The sequence below is a fragment of the Bipolaris victoriae genome, assembly GCF_000527765.1.
Source record: "Bipolaris victoriae FI3 unplaced genomic scaffold scaffold_2, whole genome shotgun sequence".
Lineage (NCBI taxonomy): Eukaryota > Fungi > Ascomycota > Dothideomycetes > Pleosporales > Pleosporaceae > Bipolaris > Bipolaris victoriae.
In genome coordinates this window covers 421,617-443,078 of record NW_014575390.1, presented here as the reverse complement: position 1 = coordinate 443,078, position 21,462 = coordinate 421,617, and the positions used below count along the sequence as shown (strand labels likewise).

At 49.3% G+C, this 21,462-nt stretch overlaps 10 protein-coding genes across 10 annotated transcripts; 5 read left to right on the top strand and 5 right to left on the bottom strand.

Annotated features, from left to right (window-relative positions):
• Window positions 1–1,311: 1,311 nt before the first annotated feature.
• COCVIDRAFT_84803 (hypothetical protein) lies at window positions 1,312–2,151 on the bottom strand (the record flags this gene model as incomplete). Its single annotated transcript, XM_014706707.1, has 1 exon — window positions 1,312–2,151. The coding sequence occupies one exon, from the start codon at window positions 2,149–2,151 to the stop codon at window positions 1,312–1,314; it is 840 nt and encodes a 279-aa protein (XP_014562193.1).
• A 525-nt stretch (window positions 2,152–2,676) lies between these two features.
• On the top strand, window positions 2,677–4,155 carry COCVIDRAFT_84780 (hypothetical protein; the record flags this gene model as incomplete). The annotated part of the gene is made up of 1 exon (XM_014706706.1): window positions 2,677–4,155. One exon carries the CDS (start codon window positions 2,677–2,679, stop codon window positions 4,153–4,155), a length of 1,479 nt encoding a protein of 492 aa, XP_014562192.1.
• An 888-nt stretch (window positions 4,156–5,043) lies between these two features.
• On the top strand, window positions 5,044–6,949 carry COCVIDRAFT_84824 (hypothetical protein; the record flags this gene model as incomplete). The annotated part of the gene is made up of 4 exons (XM_014706705.1): window positions 5,044–5,708; window positions 5,764–6,209; window positions 6,261–6,440; window positions 6,501–6,949. The coding sequence occupies 4 exons, from the start codon at window positions 5,044–5,046 to the stop codon at window positions 6,947–6,949; spliced, it is 1,740 nt and encodes a 579-aa protein (XP_014562191.1).
• Window positions 6,950–7,246: 297 nt separating this feature from the next.
• COCVIDRAFT_22049 (hypothetical protein) lies at window positions 7,247–8,548 on the bottom strand (the record flags this gene model as incomplete). The annotated part of the gene is made up of 2 exons (XM_014706591.1): window positions 7,247–7,378; window positions 7,427–8,548. 2 exons carry the CDS (start codon window positions 8,546–8,548, stop codon window positions 7,247–7,249), a joined length of 1,254 nt encoding a protein of 417 aa, XP_014562077.1.
• Window positions 8,549–9,408: 860 nt separating this feature from the next.
• Window positions 9,409–12,092, bottom strand: COCVIDRAFT_84654 (hypothetical protein; the record flags this gene model as incomplete). Its single annotated transcript, XM_014706704.1, has 6 exons — window positions 9,409–10,614; window positions 10,662–11,025; window positions 11,078–11,435; window positions 11,482–11,524; window positions 11,573–11,833; window positions 11,886–12,092. 6 exons carry the CDS (start codon window positions 12,090–12,092, stop codon window positions 9,409–9,411), a joined length of 2,439 nt encoding a protein of 812 aa, XP_014562190.1.
• A 1,270-nt stretch (window positions 12,093–13,362) lies between these two features.
• Window positions 13,363–14,682, bottom strand: COCVIDRAFT_33065 (hypothetical protein; the record flags this gene model as incomplete). Its single annotated transcript, XM_014706703.1, has 2 exons — window positions 13,363–13,660; window positions 13,727–14,682. 2 exons carry the CDS (start codon window positions 14,680–14,682, stop codon window positions 13,363–13,365), a joined length of 1,254 nt encoding a protein of 417 aa, XP_014562189.1.
• A 1,436-nt stretch (window positions 14,683–16,118) lies between these two features.
• COCVIDRAFT_85018 (hypothetical protein) lies at window positions 16,119–17,513 on the top strand (the record flags this gene model as incomplete). Its single annotated transcript, XM_014706702.1, has 3 exons — window positions 16,119–16,315; window positions 16,384–16,669; window positions 16,722–17,513. 3 exons carry the CDS (start codon window positions 16,119–16,121, stop codon window positions 17,511–17,513), a joined length of 1,275 nt encoding a protein of 424 aa, XP_014562188.1.
• A 236-nt stretch (window positions 17,514–17,749) lies between these two features.
• Window positions 17,750–18,352, bottom strand: COCVIDRAFT_22046 (hypothetical protein; the record flags this gene model as incomplete). The annotated part of the gene is made up of 1 exon (XM_014706590.1): window positions 17,750–18,352. One exon carries the CDS (start codon window positions 18,350–18,352, stop codon window positions 17,750–17,752), a length of 603 nt encoding a protein of 200 aa, XP_014562076.1.
• Window positions 18,353–18,819: 467 nt separating this feature from the next.
• COCVIDRAFT_85005 (hypothetical protein) lies at window positions 18,820–19,998 on the top strand (the record flags this gene model as incomplete). The annotated part of the gene is made up of 4 exons (XM_014706701.1): window positions 18,820–18,850; window positions 18,903–19,050; window positions 19,107–19,473; window positions 19,525–19,998. 4 exons carry the CDS (start codon window positions 18,820–18,822, stop codon window positions 19,996–19,998), a joined length of 1,020 nt encoding a protein of 339 aa, XP_014562187.1.
• A 518-nt stretch (window positions 19,999–20,516) lies between these two features.
• Window positions 20,517–21,180, top strand: COCVIDRAFT_22044 (hypothetical protein; the record flags this gene model as incomplete). The annotated part of the gene is made up of 2 exons (XM_014706589.1): window positions 20,517–20,746; window positions 20,832–21,180. The coding sequence occupies 2 exons, from the start codon at window positions 20,517–20,519 to the stop codon at window positions 21,178–21,180; spliced, it is 579 nt and encodes a 192-aa protein (XP_014562075.1).
• Between the last annotated feature and the right edge of the window lie 282 nt (window positions 21,181–21,462).

Below are 21,462 nucleotides of genomic sequence, written 5' to 3'. Positions count from 1 at the left end.
ACAACCTCTTCTCACTATCCCGCCTTCCAACTAGCCTACTCTCCCTCCACACCCCTTCTACCTGGTACACAATTCCAATCGAACCAAGGACCGGCGCCTTGATAGCGTCCGCGTTACCCGCTCCCGTAAAGTCGTCCAGAAACGCCCCCGTACGACGCAGTAAAAACGGTGGGTTGGATGGCAAAAGCGCTCAATGTAACAGTGCGCATGTAGCACGAAGCGGGTGCCCAAGCAATACAGTGGCTTTCTTTCCCTGTTACAAGTGCGGTTTTATGTTTTTTTTCGAGAGAAAGGATTCTGGTAGTAGGGAAGAAAGAGAGGTGGGAAACTCGGAAAATGTAGCCGAGAAGTGGAAGAAGGCACAGTTTTAATGGCTATCGCACATAATTAAAGACAGCGGATATCCCACTGGCAGTATTTTGAGTATGTAGCGGACCTACCTACCCGCTTCCAGTTATTTTTCTTTCCAAGAGAACTCATCAAGAAAAGATGGATAAATCATCAATGTTCCACCTCACAACCATCGTACACTTCCCACGCAAGATATTTGCGCAGTCGTCATCCGGAGTATCCCCGTGCGCTGAGCAAGATATGTATGAGCTATGCAATATACACAGTACGAGCAGTCCGTATCCTGCGTCTGCGAGCTCGACTTGCTCGATGACATCAACATACGAGCGTCACGCGACGGAGACGGAGACGAATTCGATGATAGCCATGCGGCGAACGAAGTTGAGACAAGATCAGTTGGAGACTTATCGGACGACTCCCCAGGAACGTGCGTATGATAAAATTTCGCCGTCGATCTTGTTTGTCGATTTACGCGGGTGTTCTTCGCATAAGATGTACTGTTGAAGTGATGAGATTGGAATGAGAGAGATTATGTAGTGTTTACGGTGGACTTCTCACAACGTCACCTGCAAAAATATGGCGGATGAAAAAAACTCCTTGGGAAAATGCTTTTAATACAGGGCGAAGCAACGTTAAGACTTGTGCGTTTTACACCACCGCGACTTCAACAGAACCAAGGCCGTGAATAATTGTCGTTTAATACAGAACCGTCCAACAATCCGACGTCATCGTCTTCATGTCAACTTTTCCAAGACTACCGATACCAAATCGGCACCACCAGAATCAAAAGTCCAAATCCAAACCAGCCCCAAAACCGAAAGAGAGAAGAGATATAATGGCAGAGAGAGAAAGAGGGAGAGACCGGTACGCCGTCGCTTGATATTCATACAAAACCATAAAATCGTTGTTTTCCACACAAAAGACCACTCCGTAAACCGTTCCCTTGTGATGTCAACGCAGTTATTCGTCTGTCTCTGCTGCACGCGGCGCGGCCAATGGCTGCCCTGCCATGATCGCTTCCCGATCCCGTCGCATGCCCTCGAGTACGCCGACTAGGCCGCCTTCGCGCATGCGTTCGAGCACAACCTTCATGCCCTCGCGCGCGTTCGGCTGACTTCGTTGCGCACGCGAGAGCCCAATTTTTTCAATGTTGCGTTGTAGAGCTGCGGTGCCCCAGCTTCGCAAAAGGCCCATCTTCTGAGGCTGTTCCTCTTCCACAACACCTTCTCTAGCAGCCTCGCGCTTTTTCTTCCACGTCTCGCCAATGTGACTGTGCAGCGTCACTGAGCTTGTCACATCCGTTGTCTCGCCATTGTCTTCCACCTTGACGCCATTGCCCTTGTTGTTGAAGTTGATGAAGCCGTGGCGTAGAGCGGGGCTTTCCGAGCCCTGCCTAACTCTCGCGTGGTCAGACGTCAGCGAAGAAGGGCGAGTGAACTTCTGCCTTTCAATGACGGATAAAACCCCTGTCCATTCAAGATTGCGGGACTCAGTGTCCATCCATCCCTCCTTGATATCCACAACCGACTTCTCAAGAATGTAAGACTGCGATTCGCCGCCTGCCGATGCACCAAGCAGAGACCGAGGGACGAGCTTGAGCACAGCAGAGGGAAGTTTAGAGCGCTTAAGGTGTAGCCGTATGGTAGTTAGGCGCTGGGTCTCGGGGTCATAGTGGCGGGCGATGGTGTCGGTGGAGAGCACGTGAGTGGAGTAAGGGTTTGGATAGCGCAGAAAGTAGGCAAGGGAGACGGCCGAGAAAGGGTACGAGTAAGTTTCATTGGAAGAGTAGAATTTGACCATTTTGGCGTCTTATTGGTGCTTCTGGAGCTTCCTGTACAGGTGTATGTGGAGAGGCAGATGGCGGGTGGAGTAATTGGTAGGTAGAAGGTTAGATGAACCTGTAGCGGACGGTGGTCTATCTCAGGTAACGAAGTCGCATGGTCAGCAGCATCCAATTGCAAATGGACAATTGGGAAGGCCGTTGCAGGGGAGCGATGTCGAGCGGGGTGGTGTGAAGATGGTGGTGTGACGACAAGCGGCAGGAGCATCTGGAGCTTTGCCTCTGATCAGTTTTGCCTCTCGGTCGCTCGGTCGTTCGTCGGCACTACGACTTGCCCACCTCCGATATTGTGGCTGGAGTGTGGCGCAGTGCGGGGCAGCTGAGGCGGTGCGGCAACACCAAATTGAAGCGGGGTGGTGCCATTTTAATTAATTGGCCATTGAGTCAACGCGTGATGAATCATCGCCGGCCCTCTTGATCTCGACGACTACAAACCTATATCCGCTGAAACTGCTTCTCGACACATACCCTGTCTCATCGCCATAATGACTGAACCTGAGCCGCCGGCGGTAGCCGCCCTCTCCATCTCCGACACGGCCACGCAACCTGTTTCCAAAGCCACTGAACAGGAAATCAATCCTTGGGATGTGCAAGCCGCGGTAGACGAGGACGGAAACGTCAAGGAATTTGACTATGTCAAGATCTCAGAACAGTGGGCAACAAAGCTCATTGACCAGCCGCTCCTTGAGCGATTCGAGCGCGTGACCGGCCACAAGCCACATCGCTGGCTACGGCGCGGTCTGTTCTTCTCTCACCGAGACCTGGACTTGATTCTTGATACCTATGAGCGTGGTGAAGACTTCCTCCTATACACTGGCCGTGGTCCTAGCAGCGATGCCATGCACATTGGCCACACCATCCCCTTCGAGTTCACCAAGTGGCTACAGGATGTCTTCGACGTACCATTGGTTATCATGTTGACCGACGACGAAAAGTTCCTTTTCAAGGAAAAACTGAAGCAGGAGGAGGTTTACGAGTTTGCCCGACAAAACGCAAAAGACATCATCTCCATTGGCTTTGACGTAAAGAAGACTTTCATGTATATCGACTCCGAGTTCTTCACATCGGGATACAACAGACATTTCAACCTGAACGCGACCGAATTTGAAAAGCTCATCACCAACAACCAGGTCCGTGGCGCATTCGGCTTCCATGGCTCTACAAATATCGGCAGTAACGCATTCGCTGCCAAGCAATGCGTCGCTGCATTTGCTTCGTCGTACCCCTTCATCTGGGGTGAAGATTACAAGACCTACCGCCGATCGAAGAAGCTCGCTGCGACTCCCTGTCTCATTCCCTGCGCCATTGACCAAGACCCGTACTTCCGTCTCGTCCGCGAAAACTGCAATCGCATGGACAACCCTTCACCAAAGCCCGCGCTCATTCACTCTAAGTTTCTCACAGCACTACAAGGCGCCGGCGGTAAAATGAGCGCGTCCAATGCCAATTCAGCCATCTTCATGAGCGATACTGCGAAGCAAGTAAAGAATAAGATCAACACTAAGGCATTCTCGGGTGGCCAAGAAACACTCGAGCTTCATCGCGAGAAGGGAGGAAACCCTGACATTGACGTACCATACCAATACATCGCTTATTTTGAAGATGACGACGAGAAGCTCAAGAAGCTCGCCGAAGATTACCGCAAGGGCGAGCTGCTGACTGGCGAGATGAAGAAAGAATGCATTGAAACCATGACAGCATATACTAAGAGGTTCCAAGAAGCAAGGACAAAGGTCACAGATGAGATTCTAGACGAGTTTCTCCGCCCAAGGAAGTTGGAATGGGAGGGCAATCCGAACCCTACTAAGCCAAAGCTGGAGCAACCAAAGGAAGATACCGAAGGGGGTCCGATGCTAGATGCCGATGGCAAGCCAATGACCAAGAACGCTATGAAGAAAGCTGCCAAGATGGCCGAGGTCGAGCGAAAGAAGAAAGAGAAGGAAGCTGCTGCTGCAAAGCAGTAGCATCTCCACTAGATTCAACAAGTGTTAGAAGAATAGACATGTGATATGGGAACCATAAATCAGATCCGTACGTCGAAATGCGCCAAGTGAATCGCCTTACATCAATGCTTAGCGCACTCTTATACGGCTACTCCTCCTCAACCAATACTGCATTATGCATTAGTATGAAAGTGCTCTACTAAGATCTATGGGATGATGGCATTTTGACCTTTGTGTAAACTCTAACAGTCGTGACGTAAGGGACAGCGCACATGAACAGCAATTGCACTACTTAGCGGGCCGATCCGAGAATGTGGACCCGGATGATCCTAACGATAGTAACCCACAAGTAAGTGAACCCTTCTCTAAGTCGACCCACCAACGGTACTGCAGTCGGATACTGCAGCAACCATTTTAACTCGCTGCGGTTGGAGCTCGAGTTTCTTAAGTTGGTTCAGATACTCTATGCACCCCGAATCGTTCTCTGGGTCTATGCGGAGCTGCCACAAACTATCGAAACTGTGACGCCCTTCATTCTATTTGCTGTCTCCATAATCGATCAACGGCTGAGTCTACAATGTTCGCATGTATAAAGACCATCCATGTACCCCATACCCAGGCGTGTACTAGTTTCATGCGCCATCTAACGCAACCCGCACCCAACACTTTGTACCAGACCACTGTCCATGCCGGACACCATTGCCATTTTGTTTAAACTTTACATGATATTATTTATGTTATTTGATGGCTAAACCTTTCTGCAGTCTATCTACGAAAACTGGACTCTTTATGTGCGGAGAGGCACCCAGGTCTGCCTCAATCCTCATCTTCTGACTGCACTCAGGTTACACACTTTCATCACACAAATTCAAGACCCTTTTTCAATCCCCTTTACACATCGATAACATCATGCCGTCTCATGATACGAAATCAGCACATGAGGCCACGTACGCTGACCAGCAGCCCGTGGGTCTACACATCAGGGACTCATCAAGCCTGGCCAGTACCCCAAATACTTCACCTTTTCCACCGACAGTCTCGATATCAGAGTCGTTGAATCCCTTTACAGACCGTTCTAACCGCGCAATGGAGGCGAGCAACAATGCTGAATGCTCAATGACACTCAGACAGGGTGTTAAGCTTTACCCAAAAGCCATCATATGGTCAGTGTTATTGTCGATGACGCTCATCATGGAAGGATATTCCACAATTCTAGTACCCAACCTGTTCGCCATGGGCCCTTTCAAGGAACGTTTTGGCACCTTGCAACCCAATGGGGACTATGAGATCAGCGCTACTTGGCAAGGCGCATTCGTCAACGGAGGCCTCGCAGGCCAGATTTTAGGTCTCTTCGCTACAGGCACTCTAGCCGAGTGCATTGGATACCGACGCACTCTTATGGTTGGACTGGTCTCGATGACTGTCTTCATACTAATACCATTCTACGCTACAACCAAGGTGGTGTTGCTGGCTGGTCAGTGTCTGTTGGGGGTGCCCTGGGGAATGTTCCAATGCATCTGTACAGTTTACGCAGCCGACGTTTGTCCCGTAGCTCTCCGGGCATATTTGACAACGTACGTATATGCGACATCTCCCACAGTTGTTGTCAAGTACCTGATCATGAAACAGATATGTCAATGCATGCTGGGTGCTCGGACAACTCATCGCTTCCATTGTTTTGCGCTGCATGATCGCTGACACCTCATCATGGGCATACCGCAAACCATTTGCACTCCAGTGGATTTTCCCTGTACCGATACTCGTCGCGGTTTACCTAGCCCCAGAGTCTCCATGGTGGCTCATCAGACAAAACAACTTCGCTGATGCAAAGAAATCCCTTCGCCGCCTACGAACCAAGCCCAAGTACGTCTCCGATGCCGAATTCGATGCTGGGATAAATGCCACATTGCACAACATGGTAAAGACGAACGAAAAGGAACTGCAGATGCAGAGCGGGACAAGCTACAAAGACTGCTTCAAAGGGATCGATAGGCGCCGAACAGAGATTACGTGTATGGTTTGGTTGGTTCAGACACTATGCGGTGGCTCATTTATGGGCTTCTCAACATATTTTTGTAAGTTGAGCACACTCAAGCGCCATGTACTTGTTGACTGACATGTCATAGATGAACAAGCTGGTCTTGGGGCTTCATCTGCCTTCACTCTATCGCTAAGCCAGTTTGCGCTTGGCTTTCTCGGTGTCGGGGTATCCTGGGGTCTGATGGTTGCTTTCGGGCGTCGCAGCCTCTACATTTCCGGCCAAATACTGACGTTCATCTTTGTCTCGTTTATCGGCATCTTCGCCTGTATACCTGGGCGCCGTACTGTCGCTGTTGACAGCTCCACTACCGACCCCTCATCTCAAGTCGCGGATCTACCGCCCGACGAACTCAACTGGGCCATCGCTGGGCTGTTGTTAGCTTTCACTCTCACATACGATGCAACGATCGGGCCTATTTGCTACGCTCTTGTATCGGAGATCCCCTCTACGCGATTACGTAGCAAAACTATTGTTCTCGCGCGCAATTGCTACAACATCTCCGGCATCGTCGCCAACATCATTACACCGCGCATGCTCAACCCCACAGCGTGGGGCTGGGGTGCACGAACCGGCTTCTTTTGGGCTGGCACAGGCATCATGGGTATCTTGTGGACCTGGTTCCGGCTCCCAGAACCGAAGGGTAGAACATTCGCGGAACTTGACGAGCTCTTCGAAACGAAAGTGGCTGCAAGGAAGTTCAGTAAGACGAATCTAAGACCCCCTGAGCGCGCGGTGAATACTGTCACGGTGACATTTGGGAAGCGTACGGGATAATTCTTATTATTCTCGGGCGCAAGGTGCCTGCGGTGGAAATGGTGACATCGGGAATACGTGACAGACTAAGAACGGATAGGAGATCAATCGATTCCCATAACGAAAGGATTCTGTAAATCCCTTGGATTTTTTTATTTAAGTTTGGCGGAGTGTTTAGAAACAGTGGCCTTGGCCTACTTAGCAAATGAGTGTCAATGTAACAGAATTTTGAGGATTGATTCAATTTGGTTTACATGATTCGAAAAAAAACAGCAAAGACTAGTAAAAGCGATAGGAAAAAGTCAGCTGCATCGACCTTTAGTCATTTGTCGTGTCTCTACAGCAAAGCGGAATCTGCTGAACCCATTCAGACGATCGAACTTGGTGGGCTGTCAAACGGCGTATGGGACTAGGCTCGAGGATAGAGTAAACGACATTTCGGCATTGGCGCTAAATTCAAGTCAGCGAGCAATATGTTGAAACTTCTCGGTAACTTACACGTCTCAGACATTCAATCGGCTCGTAGCCAGCTTCTGTCTTGCGCTTTGTGACGTATTGCTGATATTTTGCATCTTCTTCCGGCTTTGCAGCGCGCCACGGATTCTCCCCGGTTCGCATGGCCATGTAGATCATACCGCAAGCCCACACGTCTAGCGGGCGGGGGTCAAATTCCTCGAGTGTAAACTCCTCTGGAGCGATATAAGGCAAAGAGCCGCAGACTCCAGAACTCATGCGTGCTTCTGTCTCCCAGGCTGCACGGAAACATTCTGCATTCCCAAAGTCGATGATCTTGACTAACCCACTCGTAGTTAGGAGGACGTTCTCGGGCTTGAGGTCGCGATGTGCCACGCCCATCTCATGCATATATACTAGTCCTTGTATCAACTGTTTGAAGAAGCAATCAGCTTCTGTCTCTTCAAGTTCACCAGCATGCAGGATAACTGAGTGCAATTCCTCCCCAGGAAAGTACTCCATAATCTGGCATTCCACGCCCTTGTCGTCCTGCAGAAGATCCAAAGTAGCAAGAATATTTTGGTGGTGTAGCGATGATGAGATGCGGAATTCTGAAACTACGCGCCTATGGTACTTTTCCTGTGATTCTCCTTCGAGCTGTTTGTGCTCTTTTATTGCAAAGACTTGCTTGCTACTCGGATTCTTCTCGTCGATCTTGTAGGAAGCACGGATAGTACCAAAAGCACCCCATCCAAGCACATCACCGCATTTACCATATTTATGGGCGAGGACTTGAGCGGGATCAGACATGTTTTGCACAACAGCGGGATCTGCTGTCTCCTTTCGCAGCCTTTTGAACCAGTTTGATGCCACCTGCCGTATCTGCTGCTCTTTGAGATGGCGGATCATTTTGAAAGACTTTTCACGGTTCCGGTGACTATGAATGGTATGTTCATGATCGCCATATACATCTTCCCGAAATCTTGCACGCACATCGGCTGCCTTGATAGTTGACATTTGCCTTGGCAGTGGACGACGACTCGACTTGGCATTATTAACCGGTTGGGCGCCAATGCTATTCTTTCTGGTTGCTTCAGAGGAAGGATTCGTTGCCGATGGTGGATCGCTTGAGGCAGTATTAGCAGTTGGCCCTGGTTCAGTATCCATAGCGGGGTGATGCTGCTGCGAAAAGGTGGCACCAAAGTAAACAGTTTGAGTCAACTAGAGAATCCAACTATGCAAATCAATAGTATAGAGTCGCAAAACTTGTGCTATCTAGCCTGCAAAGATTAATCAGCGAAAATCACTATGCATTCACGCAAAGATGGCGTACTATTATTCGCGTCTACGAGCTTTTGTCCCACAGTCTATACCGTGGACAAATTTGAGATAGTGGTAAAGCGTGGAATACATGGAGTTCAGTAGTGGGTGGTGGAACTGGCTTCTCCTCCCAGTTCGGCCGCAATTGGCAGTAGAATTGATCTGGCGGGATTGGTGATGCAGAAGGTGCGGTGACGTTGGAAGCTCGACGTTGCGTCGAAAGAGAGCAATATGGGTGTACAAAGGTGTTGATAATGAGTGTAAAATTTAGTTTGAATGTGGTCCTGGTATGGGAAGAAGTTATGATAAAAAATAAGGCAATAGTAGTGGGGCAAACATCTTCCACTTCACGTGCCTTTCGGGTAGAGACCAGCGTGACCGGGTAAAGCGGAGCCGTGCTGTCTTGGCTGCATCGCGAAACGAAGACGTCGTCCTTGGCGTTATCCTTGACAATGGACGTGGTGATAAAGCAATGCCCAGTGTGCAAGAGGCGATGCCAGCCTGTGATTGAGAACGAAATGTGAAGTATTCGGTCCGGTTGGACAAATGTTATCAGTCACTATACTATTATTACAGGACAAAGATGCATATGCTGTATAGAGACTAGCAGCCCAACAATGCTTCTTGAAGCTTACTTCTTTCTCTCTTGCCTGGCGCTTCGCTAACTTTCTTCTGCTTTGAAAGTGAGGAATAAAGCTCGGTGACAGTCATACGTTCTTGACAAAACCAACCTCGATGATGCGGTCGCGGTCAACGTCCAAGGAAGCAATCTTGTTTCGAGTGTTTTCCCGAACAAACAGGAAGATGTACAACAAAACCTTGCGGATGAAGCTGGTATTGCTCTTAACCTTCATCTGTTCCTTGCCAATAATGTACAAGATTTCATGGTTGAAAGCGCGCTCGAGGGCCGTAAGTCTAGCTGTAGTGCTTGATGCATTCAAAGTCGACATAGGCGCCTGCCTCGCGCTTGGGCGGGATGAAGTCGTAGCCGATCCATTTGTTTCATTGACTGAAACTTTGAGATTAAGTGTATTCGGATCGTTCCCATTGCCAAGGTCGTTACCCGTGGTTTTTGGTGCACCTTTCTCCTCGCCTTCACGGTCCAAGGCGTGGGACAATATATAGTCACGGACTTTGTCATAGACCAGCGAGCCAAGGTCTGGAGTAATAACTTCATCCATGTAACCGTGGCGGACAACGAGACGATAACAATTGGGGATGGCGAGGCGGGAGACATGGTAGCGATCCTCGTAGGCCACAGAAGGTACTTCGAGGGGACGGAGGTGAAAAAAGACGATGACTTCTGGCATCGTAACTAGTTTGCGAACAAATTGACTAAAGACAATTGGTGTAGTCTCGCCAGCCTTGTCGAAAAAGATGGCGAATCCTTCGATAGAGCTGATCGTCTTACCACCAAATCTCTCAGTAAGCTGAATACGTCCGTCTTCGCATGTCTTGACGAAATGGGTTGTGGGATAGCGATCTTCCGCCTCAGCGAACCATTGTTGCTCCTTCCCGAATCTCCAGAGAATAAACATACAGGCAAGCAGTGTAGCGAGTAAGAGGGTGAACCAAGCACCATCCGGGACTTTGATGAGCGCTGATGAAAGAAAAGCGCCATCCATACATGCCACTGTTAGCCATGGGATGAGGACGAAATATGGTTTGATACGCCATATAAGGATTGCGACGAGCGTTACCATGCAGGTGTCGAAGAATGTGACGAACATGACGCAAACGCCATAGGCATTACCAAGGGAAGTCGTGTTATTGTAAACGGCGGCGATTATGACAGTGCCAATCATGAGGAGCCAATTAGCCGCTGGCACATACAGTTGACCGTGGTACGTAGGCGAGGTATGAATTACACGGATCTGTGGGAAGTATGAGAGCTTCATGATTTGTGTGAGGAGCTGATACATGTTAGAACCTAATGTGAAAACATCGAATGCGTACAAACCTGAAAGGTCGCGGTAATCATTGCCTGCGATGCAACAATTGCTGCTGCAATTGCGATGACTAGAGAGGGAATCAACCAGCCTTTTGGTGCGCAATTGTAAAACGGATTGGAATAGGCTTCTGGATGAACGCTGATATAGGCTGCTTGGCCCGTATAGGCAAGGAGGAGGCAAGGGTAGGCATATCCAAGCCAGCTGATTTGCACTGACTGCCGACTAAAGGCACCAATATCCGCGAAGAGTGCCTCGACACCTGTAAATGCAAGAAGGATACCACCAAGACTGTGCCATCCGTTGTATTTGTTGCGTATCAGATAGTCGAACGCATAGTACGGATTGAACGCCTTTAGAATAGCATGATCGTACCTACAAAGTCAACAGGCCGTTAAAAAAAATTCGTTAATGTGCCTAGACTTACCGGGCCAAGTTGTAGATTCCGAACCCAGCATTTAAAGCAAGCCATATTACAACTATGGGAGAGAAGACAACAGTAATCTTTGAAATGCCTAGTGGCTGCAGTAAGAAAAGCAAAACCAGAATGGCACAGGTTACGCCAACAACAGTGGACTTGGAAATGTCAGGCTTGACAACATTGAGACCTTGTACAGCGCCTAGTACGGACTGGGCAGGGGTCAGGACACCATCTGCCATGACCATAGAAACGCTTAGTACACCGATCGTCTTCAGCAGACCTCGGAAGAACTTTGTCTTCTCAATGGTTGAGCGAATAGTCTTGGTGGACCGATTCAGATCCTGCGTCAGATATCGTTCCATTCCTACAGCCTTATTAGCTAGAGAAGACTCACAGCAACAGAAACTTACGAATCATTGTAGCTTCGCGTGGGTCACGATTCGCTATATGCGCCTGCACTGATTAAGATTTTTATCGCAAAATATTGATATAATAACTTACATATCGAGAGAGTAAAGAATAGGTACTGAATGTACCGCCTTCGCCGTCATTGTCGGCGCGCAAAATAACCAACACATACTTCACTGTCACCATCAAGGTGATCGCCCAGATAATTAGCGATAACGCCCCAAGTAGATCCGGGCGATCTGGAGGCGCAGTAAATGTCGACGAATACACATAAAGCGGAGAGGTACCAATGTCACCATAGATTGTTCCGATAGACTGGTAGGCCAGCATGAACACCTGCGCGAGGCTAAAGTTCTGTAGATCATTAGCTCAAAGTACTTACTATAGGAAACAGAAGTAGCCCAACCTGCTTTTGCTTAAAATCATTATGGTTCCTCAGTCCCGCATCTTCGTCTTTTGCGTCCTCAATTTCCCCAAGCTTGCCGAGGTCGAAGGAGCCTTTTCGTTCCCGGGACTTTGATCTCGAACGAAGCGACACTACACCACCGACACCCATGTTCTCTTTGGGGTTCGTAGATTGCGGGGCACCAGCAGCCTGCATCGCTGACGCCATGTTCTACGAAGTTGATATGGGTGGGAACGTGAAAGAAATTCGATCTTTGCTCGAGAATTGAATTTATACTACATAGTTGTAACTCTATCTGCCAGATTTCATTCGGGCTGTTATCTCTCAATTCATGTTACCTTTCAAACCATGTCATCTCGCAACAAACGTTATCTCTCAAACCATTGCTTTAGCTGACGTTTTTCTCCCACGTGCGCCTGGTTTCGGATGAGCGATTTTACGACGTTGCTATAAGCCGGGGGGAACGACGGCGGGCTGCATCAGGACTAGTGGCTCGCCACGTTTTCTTTGGATGTCCAAATGCCAGTCGCAGCCGTGTCAAATTTCCTGGTGCTAGGCACGGAAAGAAAAGTACGGGAAACAAGCGGAAAACGAGCAAAATCGTTGGTGACCTTCCTAAAATGTGTTAAGTAAAAGAACCCCTTTCTGCTAAGCATTGACAAGGCGTTTAGCGAAGATTTGCTAGATCGCGGGTATACTACGGTATAATTCGTTAAGTATGCAGACCTGCAGGGACGGCTGAGTTAGTGCACACGGCAAGTATCGCACCATCTGAGAAGAAGGGAAAGGTGAGATATTGTGACATCTCACAGGTATTAGAATAGACCTTTGGCCTGGGCCAGAAAGAGTCATACACAGTAGCTGCTATAAAAAAGAGTGATTCACAAGTACTGAGGGCTTAGAAGATTTGGCACGCTGTCATATGTGATGTCGCTGATTTCTGTAACAGTCTGGGGTTGGAGATGACTAGAGAAGCCGAGCTCTATTTAGGTCTAACACAAACTAGTTAGTACTGGCGATGCTTGCGAGTGTCTCTAATGCTGTTAAAGCCTATACATACTGGATGTAAAACTAACTGTTTAGACTGGCCCGGAAATGAAACTCCATATCTCATGCCGATGCGGACAGTGGGGCCCACGGTTCATCGACGCTGCTTTGTATTTACCTCCTGGTACCCTACCCTGCAGTGCTTCGTGTAAGCCCGCCGTCGTAGCGTGCTCCATCAGTAAGCTGCGCACCCCACCAAACTTTCTACTATGATTTCGCCGTTACATATACTATCATTTTAGCCATTGTGGCGGGGGCATGCCCTCCACTTTCCAAGGTAGGATCGTAAGAAGTAGATAGTGTTGTAGCAGCTAAATTGCTGCACCCACTGGCTATATCGAGAGATCCTTATTGCTTAGTTTGGCGAATGTTGATTTTTTTCTCATTTTCTCTTCTACCTCTCTCTTTATCCTAGTATTCCTTCTTTAAGCTACTCCAACTGCTCAGCATACACACTACATACCTTCCCCTCACGCCAGACACCACGAATATTCAACGTCGCATCGATATCCTCAAGCGGATTTCCCTCAACAAGCAACATATCGGCATTCAATCCCTCCGCCAACCTCCCCCGGTCTTCAAATTTGAACCGCTTCGCAACCAAGCTCGTAGCCGACCGCAATGCCTCCATGGGCATCATACCTACCTTATGCACGAATAAATGAAGCTCATGATGCATAGTCAGACCGAACGCCGTACCGACTGCAGGACCAGCGGCATCGCTTCCGCTATTCACTGTTAGCTATATCCTCGAGCATAGTACACCTTTTTTCGAGAAGAAAGTCCACACTCACCATAGAATATCAATCCCCGCATCCTTCAACGCCTTAACCCCCTGATACGCAAACTCCACCTTGCCCTTATCCGCAAACCCCATACACCGGCACATGTTCCCGATGCGATCCTCTCCAATCAACCCTTTAACCCGCGGATCATGCGCGAATTTGTGCTGTAAGTCTACGCCTTCGGCTGTCAAGCTACCCATCGTTGCTAGTGTCGGGTTAACCCACGCGTTGTTCTTTTTGTACGCATCGATGAGTTCCTGAGTGGGCGGTTGGTCGCAGAAGGTGTGGGTCAGCCCGTTTACGCCCGCGGTGAGGACATCCAGGGTGTCTTGCAGACAGGTTGCGTGGGCGACGGTGAGGTAGCCGCGGTTGTGGGCTTCGGTGATGATATTGCGTTGGAGGGAGAGGGAGGGATAGGCGAAGGTTTGGCTCATGATTGTGCCGCTTTCGTGCATCAGCTTAATGTAATCTGGTTGCATTTCCTTGGTGGTCCAGTCGAGGTAGTTGATTACGCTGGTGTGGTCGGTGAGTTTTGGCCAGCGCGCGATTGCGGCGGCGGTTTCTTCGCTTTTGTCGTGTGCGGTGATGACAGGGATGGGCCAGCCGTTTTCGATTGTTGCGGCTTGACCCGCGGTTTTGTAGGATGCCGTGTCGGGCTCGAGGGTTTGCTTGCGGAGTTTCAGGACGTTTTCGAGTTCGTTATGCATCTCACACACGGTGGTCACTCCGAACCGTAGGGATTGTGGTAGAGCTACGGGGTCGGCTCTGTCAGCATGGATATGGCAGTCTATCAGGCCGGGAAGAAGAGTGTGTCCTGGTTTTGAATATGTCTTTATTGATTCTTGTGGGATACTGCTTGTTGGTCCCACTGATTTGATCTTGCCATCCTGAATGTGTGCGTATCCTTCTTCGATCACCTCTTCACCAGTAAACATACGGACATCTCGAATGATGAAATTAGCCATTATCTTGGCTGATGCTATATGGACTACTGTTAAGCTTGAGGTTTCTCTCAAGGATGCTGAAATGAGATCAATGTGGGAAGAATAAGGATATGTATAGTTGTGACAAGGGCCACTAGATATGAAAAAACATCAGCTGAGTCGGAACTCGGGCTCTTTTGAAACATTAATCCTCGTCCCCTGCACTCGATGCCAGATGTGTATACGATTGCCGCTGAAGCCATGCTTGACGAGCATGTAAAAACCAGGATTACAGTACTAGCGTCCGGGGGCGTTCGCACACTGGACGTATAGAAGTCGGACAAAAGAGGGGACCATATAGCAAAACAACCCAAGTGGTTCCATATGGTCAACATGTGGGGAATGAGGCTCGGATCTGGGCCTGCTTGTTCAACATGTGGTTCCGCGGTTATCAGTGGCTGCTGCAAGCCCCTCATCGGCCCGCGTCGCGGAGAGCCGAACATGGCTAAAATCTGAACACTCAAGGGATGCGAAAAGGGCAGATTTCCCTAGACCAGACAAAGGTGTGGTACATTTCCCATTGTCAGCTTACAGCCACATACCAGTTGATTGTGGTGTGGGTGATATGCAGGTGTATCCTATACCGGCCGGATAGATGTACAATTAGGTGCCGACCCACAAGCAAGTCCAAACTAGGTCGCAGGCTTTTTGGGCACAAATCCCCACAAAATTGAGACAAACTTACCTACAGGAAATATCGCCGTTTAAATTCACATGTCAAGATTCTGGTCATAACCATGATGACGAAAGGCCCGTGGGTGTATCGCTTTACTTAGATTTCCTAGGTGGTTCAGCCTCTAGCTCCATGCCTGCTAATAGGCTTAGTATCTCTCGAGTAGAGATGTTCATTATCTTCAAGAACGAACCAAGATATCGATTATTATATACGAAATAGAATGCGTCGTTTGCAAGGGTGATATGCATGTCGATGTTCATGTGGCTTGTACCCATATCACATGCGCATAGTAGTAAGAATTTAGACCCCTCTTTTCAGAAGCCTTGGTACCGATATATTGTCTAACGAAGGAGGCGCTGGCAACCAAGAACCAACCTACTATTTAGCCTTGTCATTGCCTATGCTTAGCTGCAGTCAATCTGACGTGAGAAGGACTTGCCGGTATCTTGGGCCAGAATCTACACATTCTCATATGTTACTCCGTCAGGCAGGTCCGTTCTGTGTTCTTGTGATAGTATTCCGAGTGCTTTGAAAGTTTGATCCACGTGACCAGGAGTCAGGGAGACGCGTAAAGTAGATGACGGAAGGAAGCCGGAGATGCCAAGCGCCCCACTAACACGGTCAAGCGTGCCATCACGTCGTCACGAGAGCGACATCGCTCTCTCGTCGACGAAACTCCATTTTTACATTTTCTAGCCTTGCGTGATTTGGATGCTGCGCACTGTCTTTTTAACCGCCAACGATGGTTGTCCTAGTTGATTTGGAAGACGATGAAGCGCCCTCATTACAGTCCCCTCACGCGTCTGGCTTGATGAACGTCAAACCATTGCACCATTCTCTGCAGGATTCGGCAACAGAGAGTGAGCAGCGAGTGAGCGTGGCAGACGAGAGGCCGAACCCAAACAAGAATGGATTCAGCGCTGCCCTGAGCTGCTATCCGTGAGCCTCAGCCATAGCATGGACTCGACTCCACGCCATGATGCATGCTAACCATGTTAACCACACAGAATAGTAAGCCAGCTCGCCGCCCAGCTCGACCTCAACACGCTTCATGATCTGTCGCGCACTTGTAGGCAGTTTCGTGCAAATCTGCTTGAATACCGTAGCCAACTTGTCAAGCATACGCTGCATTGCGTCAACGAGGATGTCGAGCCCGGCGAAACCCCAGGGTCGTCACTCCACGGAGGGAGGTATGGTACGGCAATGGAATCAAGGCTGACTACCGGTCGTGTCGGGATATGTGCTCGTGATATGGTAGGCGAGTGCCAGCGCTGTGGGACGATTGTTTGCCGGGTATGACGTCTGAATGTGTAAAGGACCAAATTGGGACTGATGATTGTCTCAGAATTGCACAATGAAGCCACCACCCACACCTGCACTTCGGGCTCGACATCGTCGGCTCTGCCGTACGTGCACCAAGGCACCGTTGCCCATGCTCATGACTGTTCAGAAAAGACGCTCGTCATCCGACTCCTCACCACCAGGGTCGCCCGACCAGCGCCCTGTGATGTTTGAAAGTAGTCAGCCGCGGGCATTCACCGCACCAGCATTTGAGCGCACCCCTTGCAATTGCGATGATGTGGTGTGGTTTTGCGCACCGTGTGGCAAGGACCTACGAAACGCAGATACCATGTACGTTCGTGGATGGAGCTGGCGCACGCGATATAGCCACTACCTGGGTGGAGTCGGAACGGGAGCTGGCGAGGGTAATGAAGGTGTTGAATGTGGGCGAGGTTGCGCTTGTCTAGGCGCACGAGTCGTTGAACACGAGACCTGTGAGCAAGACCTCTTGGACACTATTGAGAGGTCGCACACCCCTTCCCCAGAGTCACCTGACCGCTGGCGGGGAACGTCTTACCTCACTCAAGAGATTGAAGGAATTGGCGGGGTGCTGAAAATGAAGCATAAAAAGCAGGTCCGTGTTGGGGAGTGCGTAAAGCTCTATGAAGATGAAAAGGAAAAGTCGATACAGTATCTCGAGCGCGAAGTCAAAGGAGAGCTCAGAAGCTGGTGCTCATGGTGTGAACGTGTCGTTCTTGGGAAGAAGGACAAGGCTGAAATCAATGGGGTCCGACCGCCTTCCAGTGGTTCAAGTTCAACGGCTTCTACGAGCTCGAAGCCGTCGTACAGATATTAATGACGCATTCCTGGTGTGTTGACATGTTTATTGTATGCTTGTACATAGTTTGAAGTTTTTCTCGTCGCTGGTTTCTCCGTGATGTGGCATGTAACTATTTTGGTTGACAGTCTTGAACTCACTGGGTTCTCCCGCATCCTATTCAACCTTCTCCAGCACACACAATCTTCATGCTAGATGTCAAAATGGTCATCATTATAGTCATCGTCGTCGTTATCGTCCCAGCACGATGGTTCTCAGGATATCTCAGCCTTCCTCATTTTCTCTTGTTCAGTGATGACTTTATCAACCCAGCCGTCTAGGTTTTCAGCCGTCTTTCCCATCTCACCCACTTCTGATTGCGATTTATCCCCCTTATTCCACAAACCAGCTGGACTGCCTGCATCTTCATCCCTTGCCTTAACCAACATCTCAATCTGCCACCGAAGATTCTCATTTTCTTCCTGAAGTCTCTCAATCTTCGCGTGCTGCGCTCGCGCCTCCCGATCTCCTTGAGATTGCGCTTGCAGAACTATGTTGAGAGTTTCCTGCATTTCCGAGTACCGCCGCAGTAAGTCGCAGTTGATATTCCGGTTTGTCAGGTTTGCCCTCTCAAGTTGTCGTTTCTGAGCGCGTAGCTGCTCTTTTTCGTTCTCTAGCCGTAGGCGCGCATTTTGCAGGTTGTGGATGGTGCGTTCGCGCTCAAAGGGGTGAGCAGCGATGGCGCCATCGACGAGAGTGCGAAGGGCGAGGTATTCGGCACGGAGACCGATGTACCTTGCGGCGAGTTGGATGTAGGTCCAATCATTGGTGTATTCTTCAGGCGTGAAGGAGGTGAGATTTGGTAGTGATTCTGACATTTTGATTATTTAGAGAAATTTTGGTAAGGGTGAGGAGAAGGCTACATGGAGAACATGAAACTATTTATGAGGAGTGTGTTTGCTGTCACAATTCACTGCTCACAGTTGATGGGCTAGACTTTCTACCCTTTCACCGTGATCTGGACGTGCATAAACTCACTAAAAACTAGGCATCACCCACATACTGCTGTGCTCAACGGCACTTCACTAAGTTGAAGTATCGTAGAGAATTCTCTTTCCCCGGCTGATCAAAGTCACTCATCTCGTACTCAGAAGAGGTTTGACACCTGTGACTGGCTTGGCGTTGTCGTGCCTTCCTCTTTCCCCAGCGAGCTGCACGTGCGTGCTGAAAACAAACAAGCCACTCGCCTCACATATCATCGGTTTCCCCTCGTCATTCTTCCACGACCTTGTCAACCCTTTCAATCTTTACTACTGATTTATACTCCACGCACCTGCGAATCACAATGGACGAAGAGGGCCCCAAATGGCGCCTAGGTATGTGAAGGCTCGTTTGTCGATTGTTTTATTTCTTGCTAATGCCATATAGACCATGCAGATAATGGCTCAGCAATCTGTCAGCAAGCAGCCTGTAAGCGGAACGAATCAAAAATCGTCAAAGGTGAACTGCGCATCGGTACACTTACACTGTTTGATAATGGCATGCAACGCCGATGGTACACGGCCTGGCGTCATTGGTGAGTCAACTTTTTCCTGCATCCCTACACAGAAATAAATGCTAATACAGATCTAGGGGATGTGCGACAAAGCATCAGATCGCTGGTTTGAAAGAGACCACCGAGAACGATCCAACTAAAGCACCCGGCTATGACCGACTCAGCCCTGAAAGCCAAGAGCAGGTGAGACTCGCATTCGAAGAGGGTATGCCCGTCGATAAGGGGTTCAAGGGTATTCGTGAGGACCTGGCGAAAACTTCACGCAAGTACGCGAAAGAGTATAGGGACGCAGAGGGCTACAAGGCCGATGTCGCTACTCGTGCCGCTGCTTGCCGTGGAGGCGACTGCATATCGGACAACACCAAGATCACGAAGGGCCATCTGAGACTTGGCATCTTGGTCAACTTTGACGGTGACCATACTTCGACATATTACAAACACTGGGTAAGTTGTTTCCTCCTTTCTGGATAGAACATTGTGCTAAACATCCCACAGAAGTGCATGTCTGAATATGACTTGGCATGTGCACAGATGTGCTACGAAAAAGGGGAGTTTTATGGAATCGATCAAATCCCCGAAGAGCTCAAGGAAGTGGTGCTTAAGACATTCGAGACAGGAGAGGTCATAGAGCCGCCAGAGCCTAGGATTGCGCCACTGAAGTCGAAGACGTCTCGTAGCAAGAAGACCAAAGTCAAGCGAGAACCTAGTGTCAGTTCGGAAGAGTCAGAAGGCCCGTTCAAGGATCCGAGTGATGAGTTGCAAGAGACAATCTTACCATCACCCGTAACGAAACCGAAAGCAAAGAAACCGAAAGCAAAGAGACGTCCCGCCAAAGAGATTGACAGCGGTAGCGAAGCCGAACCAGAGTATATTCCAAGGAAATCAAGGAGTAGATCTAGTCCATTCAAAGACGCCAACGTTCCAGTCGAGGCTGCTACGTCAGCTGCTGAAGATCTTATAGATGATTGAACATGCTGCAAAGGAAGGTTGTTCAAAAGGTGGAGCAATGACTGCGATGGCCATACGATACATATATAGATATATTTGGGGAAGCGAGACGTAAGTGTAATAGTCGGGTAGTCAATAATCACTTGTATCGCCCGTGGAGACGATTCCATAGGCTATCATGACTGCATATGGCTAGAGAGTGAGTTTCGGGAGTAACCAGAAGATTGCGGGATCTCAGTCATATAATCATACCAATTGTAAATCTCTTTTAGAACTATATCTCTAACTGCGGAAAGTATTTCAATTGTAAGGTTTCGGCCTGACAATTGAATGCAGAAGTGCGTAAAGCGGGGCAAGGAACTTACGTTTGTGATCAATGCACGACCCACCCAAGCTCCCGGTGGCGCATCCCAGTCGCAAGCTGTCCTCCCCGCAAATCATATCCACTCCACCATCCATCAACTGAACCAACCTAGTACAACCTAAACGCTTCTCTATACCTTGTCAAAACACTAGAAATCTACGCGACGACAGTCATCATGCCGGGCAAAATTATCGCCGTCACGTCGGCTTCGCACTTCTCCCAGCTTCTCTCGCAATCTACATACACCATCGTAGACTTCTACGCCGACTGGTGCGGGCCATGTAAAGCCATTGCGCCCGTCTTCCAGAACCTGGCAGAGAAGGAGACGAAGCCAGGAAGGATGCAGTTTGTCAAGGTGGATGTTGATAGCCAGCAGGAAGTTGCAAGAAAACATGGCGTCAGCGCGTACGTATATTCCAATTGATAGGACTCCAAACCGCAATCGACAACCTCGATCAAGATATGGAATGCTAACATGCGTTATCTGCAGCATGCCAACTTTCTTGGTAATCAAGTCCAACTCGGTTGTCGAGACCATCCGCGGCGCAAACCCCTCTGCCCTCACTGCCGCCGTGCGCAAAGCTGCCAGCGACACATCTGGTCCGGGCGCCGCATCCACTGCCTTCCAGTCCAAAGGGCGCACGCTTGGGTCAGCCGAGGAGCCCAGTCGCCCGGTCGGGGACAGTCCATTCGCAGGTTTACAACGCATGTTGATGGGCAACGGCGGCCTGACGGATTTGGTGATCAGATTTGCAGCCTTGTACTTTATCAGTCTATTCGCGTTTGACGCGTTCAAGGCTGCGGAAGAGAGCCCATTCAATGTGAAGGCGAAGCGGTAAATGCGCAGTCGGAATGTTGGAGTTTGCGCATCACTGCTTGGCCAAGTTAGGATGAAAGGGCTGTTTGGCGTTGGGACAAGAACAAGGCGTTTGGGAGGGATACCACTTCAGATCAGATCGTCACGCATACCGGCATTACTCTTTGTAGTCCATGCGGTAAGCTGTGGAGAAAGGTTAGCGCAATACATTGATACATACAATGCTTTCAAAACTCTCGCTTCCTCTATACCCAGTTCCGCAGTCTACTACAATGGTTAGTTTCTTTCCTAACTTGATACGCTG